This window comes from Benincasa hispida, chromosome 11, assembly GCF_009727055.1.
Source record: "Benincasa hispida cultivar B227 chromosome 11, ASM972705v1, whole genome shotgun sequence".
In the NCBI taxonomy this organism is placed as follows: domain Eukaryota; kingdom Viridiplantae; phylum Streptophyta; class Magnoliopsida; order Cucurbitales; family Cucurbitaceae; genus Benincasa; species Benincasa hispida.
Window position 1 is genome coordinate 21,803,572 of NC_052359.1, and position 13,739 is coordinate 21,817,310.

The 13,739-nt window shown below is 32.3% G+C and overlaps 1 protein-coding gene across 2 annotated transcripts; it reads right to left on the reverse strand.

Moving 5' to 3' along the window:
• Positions 1 to 6,844: 6,844 nt before the first annotated feature.
• Positions 6,845 to 11,742, reverse strand: LOC120091895 (guanine nucleotide-binding protein-like NSN1). Of its 2 annotated transcripts, none has more exons than XM_039050053.1 (10): positions 11,514 to 11,742; positions 11,201 to 11,261; positions 10,844 to 11,088; positions 10,569 to 10,680; positions 10,109 to 10,282; positions 8,883 to 9,103; positions 8,317 to 8,581; positions 8,051 to 8,230; positions 7,588 to 7,805; positions 6,845 to 7,412 (listed from the first exon to the last, which is right to left on the reverse strand). In XM_039050053.1, the coding sequence occupies exons 2-10, from the start codon at positions 11,217 to 11,219 to the stop codon at positions 7,125 to 7,127; spliced, it is 1,722 nt and encodes a 573-aa protein (XP_038905981.1). In that variant the 5' UTR covers positions 11,220 to 11,261; positions 11,514 to 11,742; the 3' UTR covers positions 6,845 to 7,124. The 2 variants fall into 2 exon arrangements, with proteins under 2 accessions (XP_038905981.1, XP_038905982.1); XM_039050054.1 differs by having other exon boundaries at positions 11,459 to 11,742.
• Positions 11,743 to 13,739: the final 1,997 nt, after the last annotated feature.

Here is a 13,739-nt window from a genome sequence, read left to right on the forward strand (position 1 = left end):
CGTTTTCTATATGTTGTGTCGTGCCAACAACTAATGTTTGTCTAAGGGACATGTCAAGCCATTACTTAAATGATGTTAATAGTAAAGACTTGTTCATGAACGTCATGTAAACCGAAAAAACTGGGATAGATGATCATGAAGGTGATTTTGTATATACAAGAAAATCCGAAGTGAGAGAAATTAAGGAGATAATGTATATGTATTACTGGATATTAATTGTAAGAGATGCCAAAACATTTAAACACTTCTCCAGAAGGTAAAGATTGCTGATTAAATAACAATAAATGAATTGTCAAATCAAATCAAAATTAATATGCTAGCAAGATAATAGTACTTAACAAATCTTACTTAACAAATCTCAGACGTGGGTTTAGTAAAGAACTTAGAGGGAATGTGTTCAATGGATAGTGACCATCTACTTAGGATTAATTTCTTACGAGTTTCTTTAGCACCAAATATTGTAAGATCCTACAAGTTATCCCATAAGATTAGCTGAAGTGCGTTAAATAGTTCAAATGTAAAGAAAAATAAACAAGTATGACCAGTTGATGGAACAATTAGGGGGAGAGTTTTGAAACCTTCCATCTATGACATGAATCTTAACTACCACAGCCACAAATCTAAAGTCACCCAAAATGAAATGGTTCATATTATTGTAACATTACTAAATTCTAACCACTAAGAATTGTTGAACCAAAAAAACTCCTTGAAAGGCTATTTTAGAACCCAAATTGAAGAACAAATAGACAAAGGGAAAGAAATGTGTTCCAGAAAAGACGAAACCAAGTGACCCACAGGGTCACACCGCTACTCCACAGGTCAGTGATAGTAATCTTAATACATATTTTAAGTTCAAATCAGTGTCTTGTCGCATCATAATAGAATTATGGCACTAGCACAAATTTTCCTTTTGTAAATATTTTTGCTTGCTATATCCATTTAAATCAGTGTCTTCTATTATTGTATGTATGCATTTTCTCCTTAATTAGATCATGACTATGGATGAGTCAGTTTCAACATAAATTGGGGGAAGTAACAACTCCACAGTTGTTATGAAATCAAAGATCTGATACCAAAATGATAAGAAATCCTTGAGAACAATGTTGAACAAGACCCAAACAACTCAACTCCAATAACCTAAAACCAATTTGATCTCAACCCCTATAATATGCTAGAGTGTAGATTATTTAGATGATCAAATGATCAAAGGATCGGACAAAGTTTAAAACTTCCATTAATCCTTGATCTTTAAAGCACTCCACAAACAAGATAGATCAATCCTTACTTGAATGCTCCAAATATCGTTGCATTCATTACAAGAACATTCAAGAAACCAAGCTTAAAAGCTTTCAAGATTTAAAATTCAAAATTCTACATTTCCAAATCTTTCATGACTGATCAATACAAATTACATAGTTTTATATAGCCTCAGCACAAGACCCTAGATATTCTATGAGGCATTTCAAAGGTTGTAACTCTTAACAATTTATGACCCTAATAAGCCATTATGTAAATGTAACCTAAAAGGCAAATAAAAAGACTTAAAACTGAAAATACATTTAATAAACACCATAAATTCAAAATTCTTTGTCTTTAATCAGCCAACCATAAATTTGTTGCCATCCATGAGTTTTGAAGCCCCACTTAAAATTTTTGTTCCTTATATGAAGCTTGATTCTTCTTAACTCCACTTCTTTTTATTGTAAATTAGATAATATGTAATGTTTATTCTTGATATCTTTCTTGAAGTAAATATGGAATGATTGAGATTCCTCTTGTTCATATCATTCTCACTTTCTTCAAGAAGATTCATCCTTGAATCTACATTATTGCTTGCAAGGAACACATCCAAGGACTGGTACACACATTTACGCATCAAACTAAATGAGAAAGGTCATACAGTTTTAACTCAAACACAAAGAAGCTCAAGAATTCTCATTCATGAGATAAAGATATAATGTAAGAACATGAAAGACAACTCTTAAGAATTCACCAATTGGCTGGAATTTGAATATTTGACACCGAAGAGAGCCGAATTTGATGACCTCTTGGGTATTGCAATTTTTTTTGGGGGGCAATTGCAACTTTAATAAAAAAGTAAATTGAAAATTGAGCGCGTGTCTCTAGGTTTTGCTTTTTTGCAAACATGTCAAAAAATTTTCGCCTGAAAATTTGATTGTTATCTGATTTCTATGTGATTGTTATCTAATTTGTATGTGATTGCCACACCTGCAATTACAAAAAAATTGAAGTCATGGCTTTGGTTCTTAAAATATATTTGCCATACAATGCAATTTTCCATTTTTTTCTAGGCTGATTTTTTTAACACAAATATTTGATGCTAAAGGAAGCTTAATTTAAATGGACAGAATGTGATGAAATGAATTGGAAAAACAAGAAAACAACAACGAAAAGCTATATCTAATCTAGAACCTAAGCTTTGATACCAAAATGTTATGAAATCAAAGCAACTCTAATACCAAAATGATAAGAAACCTTTGAGTATGGGATCTAAGAACCATGTTGAACCCAACCTAACAAAACTTAACCCCAACAGCATCAAAACCAATTTGATCTTAACCCGTAAAATAAGCTAAATTATAAATTACTTAGATGATCAAGCAAACCGAGGATCAAACAAATCTTGAAACTTCCTTTAACACTTGATCTTCAAAGTACTCCACAAGCAACATAGATTAACCCTTACTTGAATGCTCTAAATATTCATACATTCTATTACAAGAACATACAAGACACAATACTTAAAAGCTTAAAAAGTATAAAACCCGAAATTCTACATTTTCAAACCTCAAAATAAAACCTAGATATTCTATGAGGAATTTGAAGGGTTGTGACTTTCAAATTGATGACCATATTTAGCCCTGATGTAGATGTAACATAAAAAGCACGTAAAAAGGACTTAAAAGCTGAAGATACTTTTTTTTTATAGATATCATAAATCCGAATTTATTTCACTTTAATTAGCAATCCATAAATTTGGAACCATCCAAGAGTTGTGAAGCTCCACTTGAATTCTTTATTCCTTAAATGCTTAAATTCCACTTGACTTCACTTAATGCAACATCTTTTTATTGTAAATTTGGACATCAGTAATGTTCATTCTTGACACTTCATCTAGAAGAAAGAGAGAATGATTAGAATGGAAGAATCTTAATTATGTCATATGAACTTGAAGATAAGATGCTAAGAATAAACACTGCATGCGATCCAAATTTACGATGAAAAAAGTTGAATTAAGACAAGTCAAGTGGAATTTAAGTTTTCATTAAATGAGATAGATCAATATCTAAAATGATATGAAATGACAACAAGCGACTTCACAATCAAGATCTTTAAAGAATAAACACTATTTTCTCTAAGAGCGCTTGGGTCCTTTTACATTTTGAGTATCTAAAATGTTAAGAAACCCCCGAAGATTGAATCTAACAACTTTATTGAGGAACAAGACCTTTAAATCGATCTAATACTCAAAAACCTCCCAATAATATGAAATCTATCCGAGAAAAAAGTTTTGGAACATATTACCTTGACGATCAAGATCATAAGTAAAGAAAATTTGTTTCTAAACTTATGATTCAAATTACTCCACTTGTTTCTAAACTCATGATTCAAATCATTCCACAAGATAGCTTGATCAAGACTACTTGAATGATCCTATGTAAATCTAAACACAATTTTGCTCAAACACGTATTCATTCTTTTTTGTCCACCCCATCAAAAGCCCCTCACTATCACACTCAAAAACTTTCCAGGCTTATTTTGATTGATTTTCTAAGTGTTTTAGATTTATACAAAAAGTTCAGATTGAAGAAGAGAATGTGATAAACTCCCTACTATTTTTTACAAGACTAGTGTGGAGCATAGTTTCAACTTCCTTTATAGGGACAGGGTAGGTCTCTAAACCATTTTTTTTTTCGATTTTTTTTTTTTTTTTTTTTTTGTATATGTTATCTGGTTCAATCTCCCAACTTACAATTATCAAAGTAAAAAATTATTTTGTTTTCAACATAAAACATAACTTTTCTTCTAATCTTCGAGCATTTCAATTTTATCTTTTATAGATTGCATTTCTTGAAAGATGTTAATGTTATTGTTCTAGATTGAATTTTGTTGTAAATGTGTAATAGAAAGTGCTAATTTGAGTTTTAACAAATTCAAAGCAACTGTTAAGTTACAAATTTAACATATATGAACTTAAATAGTTTCTAACTATGTTTTGCAAATGTTGTATTTATTTACATATTCATCATAAACCATTGTTTTAAGCTCAGAAATTGAAGTTTTTTTTCCTTTTTTTTTTTAATAAATTTGATGAACCGCAAATAAATAAATAATAGGAGATTTTCAAAAATAGAAAAATAAGAAAAACTATTTATACAAAATAACAAAATTTAATCTTCTTTGATAAAGGATGATAGAAGTCTATCATTGTCTATCAGTAATAGAAACTGATAAAAGTTTATGATTGATACTACGTATCAACGTTTATCAAAAAAAAAAAATCTATTTCTATAAATAGTTTGACATTTTTTTTTATCTTGTGAAAAGTTTCTTAAATAATATATATTTAGTTGCTTGTTTTATTTTTTCTTAATGAAAAACGTATCCCAAATACACCAAATTCGAAGTTGTTGAGACCATCGTATATCATTATTGGTGCTATCAACCCAATCCATCTGCAATCATTAGAGAGCTTTTGCTCTTCTCCTGTTGTTTATTTCTCTGGTGTAATTTGATTATATACGTTCATTTTTTTTTCAGTAAAATAAATATGGTTTAGAGAGATTTAAACCTCCGACCTCAAATAAATGAATATATCAATTATGGTTAAGTTATGGTCATGTTGTCAAATATATAGTCTAATTTGACTATATAATTAGCCATGTATTCCTATTTACTCTGTAACTGTTTTTAACCGATCACATTGTAACCTATTTGCTAATGTTAAATGAACTGAGATCACATTCAAATGAGAAGATCTTAAGGATATAAAGTATGGAGGATCTATAGCAAATTTATATCAATAAGGTGTATCTATTTTTCAGTTGCTCAATCATAAAAACTTTAAATGATAAGCGCCATAATGCTCGATGGATGTAAAGCTAGAGGTCCTTCTAGTATCGTTACAAACTCGCACAAATATAACTCATTTAACGAATTGATTCCAAGCAAGAGCTTAGTTAGAAGGATGAATAACTCTTAGATGAACTTAAAATCCATGAAGATCATTCAAATATCCTAAGACAACTCATTTTAGAATTATTTGATCAAAACTAATCCAATGAATGATTTAACCATCAAATCTAAAGCTAGATTTGAAAGAAAAAACAACACTAAAGAGGTTGAATAAGTACAAGCTTTTTAATATTAATAATTTGAGTTTTGAGAAGAATTACAAGTCACATTTTAAAGGTCGATAGATCGTGCATAGATCAAGAACTCAAAAGTCATTTAAATACAATTAATTGCAAATTGCAGAAAATAAGACCTAGGAACTTAAAACTTAATTGCATACTAGTTAATTAGTCAAAGTGCAAACTAAAAAAGTAGATAGTCTCCAAATTGTATTAAATAACCCCTCTAGAAGGGGGCAAAGTTGAATTACACGTTTGACAAAGTTTGACTTCACATTTTCTCATGCAGTGCACACTTGACAGTATTTTCTTTACAAAATTTGCATACTTTTTTTGTTCATCGTGCTATCTTTCAAACTAAAGGATTTTTTCTATACTATCTTTAGGTCGTTCTTTTGGCTCATTGAGCTAACATTATATAAAAATTTGGGCTCAAAATTATTTGTCGGTTCTTGTAAGTTTTGCTAGTTTTTGAAGATGCAATATGAAAGCCTCCTGAATCTTCTTTGTCATGTTTCTTGTAATTGCTCCCTCAGGTACATGCAATAGTTCAATGGTTGAATTCGCATCACTAAAGTTAAATATGTTTGGCTTGGAGTAGTTTTATGTTGGTGACCTCTTGAAAATTTAATTAGGAAACATGTGAATGAGAATAAAGCATACTGAATGGATCCGCCAAGTCACAAGAGATGTAAGAAAATAGGGTCTCTTTGATAGTCAATTTGAAAACAGATTTTTGAAAACAGGGGATTCAAGGAAAATAGAGTTATATTTCATGTTTTTAGATATATGTTTGGCAATAGATTCAGATATTAAATTCCAATTTAAACAAATTTTTCAAAATGTGTTTGAAAATATATTTAGTTACTCGTTAAACATTAGGTTGAATATAAACTATTACTAATTAATGTAAGAACTTGTTTTATGTTAAAATATTTGTATAATTATTATTTTGTAATATCATATACTATATACTATATAATATATTACATATTTTAAATTCAAAATCCAGATATACTGAAAACATAAAAAATTGTTTTCAGAATTCACATTGTTTGGATCATAAAATCAGGAAACAATTTTCGAAAATAAAATCCAAACTATCAACAAAACACATGTTCACTAAACTTGAATCTGAAAACATAAAGGAGAATCTACGTTGCCTACCAAACAAATTTTAAGAATTCATATTTCAAATTCAAGTCCGAATCTTTTTGGGTTTGAACTCTATTATGGATCATAATGGTTGCATTTTTTTAATTAAATTTATGGATTAAATAGACATTTCTTAAAATTAAACCTTCAAAGACCAGAAATGAGATTTCAACCCTTTTTCCTCATTTCTTTTTTTATAATTATTATTATTTTTTATTTGTTTGAAGAAAGATTTTAACCATATTTTATTCTGAGTAGACTTGATTATTTCATATTAGCAACACAATCAATAGAAAGAAAATGAAGGCCAACCAAAGTCAAAAATCAGATTGTAATTTGATTACAACTCGGCACAAGCAGAGTTTTCCATTTCCAATATGCTTCTTCACTGGCCAACAAAATTTGCTTACATTAGAACCAAAAATCTAAGGACAAAAATTCTATGAAAAAAAAGAAAGTGAATTTAAATAGAAATCATAACACAAAACTTTGAATTTACACCCGCAAGTATAGCATAAGCTTTTGATTTCCATGCCAACCAACCTGGCTCCTCTCCTCATTGTTGTGATTCTTGTTTTTCTTTTAGGGAATCGATCACTTCTTTTTGAAATCCACTTTAAAGTCATAGTCATCATCTTCCATATCATCCGTAGACACGGATGATTTATTAGCTTTTTTTCTCTTCTTCTCTGCTCTCCTCATTTTTGTATTCAGAATACCTTCTGCTGAATACAGCTTCTCATTTTGCCTACTAGTTGCATCTTGTCCCTTGCCTTTGCCCTCGTCGTCGTCTTCCTGCTCCATGGACTCGTCCTCGCTATTATCCATCTTATTCTCCAGGACGACTTCGTCGCCTTGCATAGATGATTGAGCATTCCCATTCTGAATTGTAAAATAATGAAGTATAATAAACCCCAGATGTAAACAGAAAATCATCATGCTATGAGTGAGATCTTTGAACAAGATGCAAAAATCTCCAACCATGGAGGGAAGGGGAATCACAAGTGTGTCTAATAAACATTAGTGAACTATATAAAAAAAAGATTTAGAGCCATACCTCTTGCTCTTGCATACTCTCATCAAACTTCAGCGGACAACTCGGGGGAACTTCGACAGGATTGAAATCATCCACAGATTTTAGGCTTCCAATGAATGATGATTCACCACTATAAACTGCATCAATATCGAACTCTTTCCCGAGCTCTGAAACGATCCTTGCCTCTGAAGGTTCTACTTGATTCCTAACTGGGGGCATTGTATAATATGGAATTTTACCTATGATAATCGAGCAAGCAGAATAATAAAATCAGATTATGAAAAATTAATTTATATTTCATATGGCAGCTGCCATTTTCTTTCCCCCCCTAAAATTAACAATAAAATTAATTTCTTTCTTATCAGTGCCAACTAGAGTAGTTAGCTAGGAGAAAGTCCAACTGATTTGGCACTTTTCACATTGGAAAGTTTAGAATGTGTCTTTTCTAATATTAACACAATTAAAGAAAAATGAAAAGATATACCTTCGTTCCAGTCATGTAAAACAATTCTAGCAGCAGCTTCAACATCCACAATACCACCTTTCTTAAGTTTGCCCCGAATAACAGCTACCTTCTGCAGAAAATCATCAACCGTATCGAAGCTTGAAAGCTTATAAAGAGTTACCAAGGTTTTGGAAGGACAAAGCTTCAAGATCTCCTTCACTGTGATATCCAATAGAAAATTAAGCTTTAGAATTAAAACTCAAGGACCATAGAAGGTAATTACAACATTGCAGAATCAAATATACCAGAAGCAATGGGATCTTCCAACTTCTCTATTCTTTTGCAATTCCTAAGAGCTATAGATGGCTCATTTTCTTTAGTTTTTAGCATTACAACTCCGGGGCAATCCAACAATTTGACATTTTTGTCTAGATGGACCTCTTGCATTGATCTTGTTAATCCTGGCGTAGCACCAACATTGACAACATGAGATCTCTTCAGACTATTAATAAGACTGCTCTTGCCAACATTAGGCAAGCCAATGACACCCACGGTGATTGATTTTTTAATCTGCAAAATAGAAATACACAAAAGATCACATCAATTACCCAAAATTAGAAAGAAAAATTGCATAAAATGATCAGAGATAACTTTCAATTAAATAATAAAAAATATATTACAAAACTAATCTTATGGAGGCAAAAAGAAAATGCAACCTCTTTATGCATATATATGTTTACAAATTATCATAAAAATCAGTGGAATGATTAAATATATCAGGCTTTCAGATACAAAGTAACAATAAATAAGATAGAACAAAGTAGTCAATTCTTGAAAGTGAAAATAGAACTCCCAGAAACCTTAAAAGTACCTCATAACTTCTCGAGTAATTCTTCAACAGTTTAATAAGAGTTTCGGCTCCAAGACAGTCACTTCTCTGCAACAAATTACTTGTTTTTGTTTTGGATGTTTTTGTAGATTTCCAACCTAAGTTGGATCTTTGTTCTTGAGTGCTACACTTGAAGGCAACAGCAGGCAATTCTTCTCTCAGATAATTAAGCCACTTCTCAACAGCCTCTCGAGGGACAAGATCTGTAAGGAAAATATATAAATACAAACACAAGTTGTAACTGCTATAGATGAAGATAAATACGCAACTTCTTAGGCAGTTAAGAGAATATCTAACTAGAAATACCTTCTCACTAAGTTCATATTATTAAGAGCAAATTAAGCTCAAACTAGAAAACACAAACACTTGGTTACAAACACTTGGTTAACTTATAAGTGACCAAAAAGAACTCGTCAAACACAAAAATTAGTCTTACATCTTTTACTGGTTTGGACACAATGTCACAATGCAGTCACACGGCAACAAAAAATATGTAATACAAACAATGAAAAGGGAAAAAAAAAACATATATAATGTACAAGCACAAGCATACTTGACCTTCATTTTATTTTTCTTATAAGAAAACATATTGATTACCTAACTGCTTTATGATGACTTTTAAATGATTACATCATTTAGAAATATAGGCTACTTGCCTAACTTCTTAAAATTTCCAATCGCTGTCTACTCTCATATTAAACTTTAATAAGCAGATTTATGTCTGGTACCCAAACATGGAAAATACAAGAGAACACTAAAGATAAAACTACATTGCAATATCAATAAAGAAATTACAATATACCATAGCCTGTGCAGAGGGCTACTCTTTCTCAAAAATACCAGAATGGAAACTCTCACCAAAATGATCCACATCTCTAGGGTCTATCACTCCCTTTATTTATAACCAAGACACCACTAGTTAATTACCTATAATACCCTTTACCATTATCCTACTACCCATATACCCCTAATTAAAACCCTCACAATTTCATACTTTAAAATGCTTTAGTATGAGTATGAAGTTATTGAAATGAAGATAAAAATGAAATTAAATTGTAGTAAAAACATCTCAATCATATCTATATACCAACTCTGGAGGAAATGATAGAAATAATGAATTAAGATAACTGTGTTGCCATCTCCATGCTTCTTCATATCTTTCTTAATTCTTAGACAAAAGAAATATGGCACAAGGGAAAGAAATTTACCAATTTTATTCAGTAATAATACAAGATGCTTATCAGGACCCGCTTTTATCACCATCTTCTCCATGTCAATACAACGGGTGCCAAGGGGATCCCGTGCATCCAAAACTTCTAAGATAACATCTGATGCCTCGATAACTTTAACCAATTCCTTGTAGAAAGCTCTATCTGAGTTATCTGCATATTTGATATTTCTAGTCAAAAACCCAATGTAAGAAGATAAACATGAAGATCCCAATTTGTTTACTCTCATTCTTTATCTGTTTAACCTGAGTCAGCTCCCCTATGCCCGAGGGCACCAACACCCACCTCCTAGGGCTTTTGGTTTTAAGCTCACCAAAAGGTTTAGAGTTGGGACCTCTAAGCCGGTATAACCAATAGACCCCAAGCCCTATGTCAACGGGGATGCCCCTGGGGGCTACTCTCATTTTTTATCCAAAAGTCTTCATAGAAAACAACCTACCACAACCCCGCGCAGGCCCAACAGAGTTGTCTTCATCTTTTTTCTCTCCTAAACTTTGTTCAACAGAAGTCATATTATCATCATCTAGCAATCCCAACTTTCTCTTTTGTGCCTGGACAAGATTATATAGTTAAATTACCAGTGAAGTGCTACAGCAACAATGTTATATTTAATGGAACAGCAATAAGCAATTGCGGATTCGCATGCACATAAATATATACATCATAAAAAATCTAAAACACGTCTTTGATAAAATGTGTTCAAAATTGTAATACCCTCTCCTTCCGGGCTGCTTTCTTTTGTTCCATCTCATCAAGAGCACGAGCACGACGAGCTTCAAGAGCCTTGAGCTCCTGTTCCTTGAAAGGCCAGTCATTGGGAATTCCTGGGTCCTTCTCAACCTTGCTCTTACCCTTGAAGCTTAGCTTCTTAGCTTCCTTCGCTTTCTTCTTGTGATGCTCCTTCACCTTTCTAATGATCTTGTACTTCTTCTTTAAAGAAACCCTCTTGCTTTTACTCTCTACAAGATATAAACCATCTCAGAGAAGAAAACCATACAAGTGCTATCCTTGTGCTGCAGGAAACAAAAGAACATGTGTTGATTTCCAAAATTTTAAATAGAACCCACATACTTTTGCTCCTCTTCACCATCTTCGGGCTTTGTGTAAATGGTCTTCACTATCTTCTTCCCAACTATAATCAACAAATATAAATGTTAATGGATTACACATTGCAATTTCAGGCAAAAGAAAACAAACAATCGAAGAAATTAATTTCCAGGTGTTCTCAAACTGGCGAAGACGAAGGATTACAGTACAACTATCAAAATCTAAGAAGTAGAAGAAGAAGATGAACACGAATTGTAATAGTGTGTTTCAGCCGAAGCCTACATCAACCGTAGAGAAGGGAGCTGCGAAACTTTATTAGAAGAATCGAAGGAATTACAAGGTACACTCTCAATGTCTCTAAACTCTTTTCTTCAGGTCAAGAACCGTAAAGGCTGTAACGGCACGAGCGGAAGAAAGACGACGGCGGCGGCGGCGGCGGCGGCACTATGCTGCTGGAAGAGGGGAGGAGAACCGCGTGAAGAGGAAGATGATGAATGGGTTTTAGGTTCCCTTCCTTTTGTTTATTTTTATTTTATTTTACAAACCGAGTAAGTTTTGGAGTAATTTGATAGATTGGGATAAAAAGAAATTGTCTAAAATGTTACTTCGCATGGTTTTTATAATCTTTTCAAACTTTCTTTTAACATTTTTATTTCTTTTCACACCTTTTTACCCGACAACGACGATAATGAGTAGAGTTGTTTCTTCGATTACAACTTGCTAGTTATAATATGTGAAAATTTTCTAGACGTTAGACAAATCAAGTGTAGAGAGCAAAAATAGAAAAGTGAGCACATGAGCAAGAATGATAAGAGAAACAAAAACCGAAAAAAAAGCTTGCGGCACCAACCAAAGATTAGAAAGGTTTATTTTGAAAAGAATTGATTAAATTTCATTTTTAAACAAAATTTTAGGTCATACATACAAAAATCACAACAAAAAATAATAATAAGGTTGAGTTTCTATTTAAGGTTGAAGGAAAATAATCTCAGCGGCTGGTTTTCCTCTTAACAGATTCAACAACTATTTGTAACAGCCATACAAACATGTATATATAAGCTGAACATTTAAAACAACTAGATAGTTTTACATCTTGCATTCTTTGTACAAATCTGTAAAATAGAAAAGTCTTATCTCTTGTAGTCTTCAATAAAGAATCAACTCTCTTCTCGTGGATGTAGGCACCTCCTTGCCGAACCACGTACATCACTGTATAGATCTCTTCTCTTTCTTTCATTTTCTTCAATTGCATGTTTGAATCTCTTCTTCATTGTCTGTGAATTTTAATTTCAGATTCGGGTGTTAGAGAGAGAGAGAAGTTTTTGTTCAAAGTGAAGGAATTGAAGGAACTCTTGTCAAAAAGCTCATGAGCGGAAGCAAGATCGTTCCAAATCCCATTGTGATAGAATATACACATTTACAATCAAACAGTAATAGTTATGCATAAACTCTAAATTACGGCACGCTTCAAAAGGAAAATAACTAAGGATCAAGAGAACTTACCCTTGAAGAACTTTTCTTCTTGTTCCCTCGATCTTACTGCACGATCGTTCACCAATACGAACATCACGCCTCAGCAATCTCCTCGAACAAGAACAAATCTCACTCGACCCTCGAACAGGAAGCAGACACCACCAGAAGGCTACCTTGGTATTCTCAATGTGAGAATCCAGGAGTTGTGGTCTCTGTAGGTTTTGGTAGAGGGTAGGAGGAATTTGACAGATTGTATAGACAATCAAGTAAATGGGTGATAACTAAAGTCTATCATATAGACTGAGTACTCGATCGTTTAGAAAACAAGTGCCTATCGTATAAACTCGTTACACGATCGTGTATGCTCTCAAGCTATCATATAGCAATCTCTGATGATCGTCCGATTATTAATCGCTTAATGATCGCCTTGTGTAAAAATGAAAACAATTTTCATTTTATCCATCAGTTACCATAACGGATCACAACTATTTTATCCATCAGTTACCATAACTGATCACAACTTTCCACTAAGTTGGTTATTGGGAGGAAAAATTGTAACCAGTTATTTTATAATTGATTTAATTACAATATAAATAATATATATTCATAACCTATAGTTTTAATATCACATCTCATGCAATATATAAACCATAGTTCTTTTTCTCCCTTTAGCATTTAATAATAATTCCTCCAATTAATGTATCTAATACATTAAGTCAATTATATCTCATATAATTGATGCAATTTAATTATATCATATATAATCAAATTTACTCTCGTTAATTTGAAAACTTCAAACTAACCCAAAAATTGATTCTCAACATGAATCCATTCAACTACCAAATGGGACCTTATGGACCTATAGCTTGAAGCTCCAACGATACGTGAATAACTGATTAAACTCTTTAATCACGATATCCACCATCCGTTAACTGCCGGGCATTCCACTAAAGATCGACAGTTGCACTCTTCGCGCTATAGATATATTTTTGTGTCCATTGGATATAACCAATCAACAGTACGATAACCATTCACAAATCGCTCGTAAGTACAGTTGGGCTAATTTATCGTTTTGCCCCTGTAATTACAT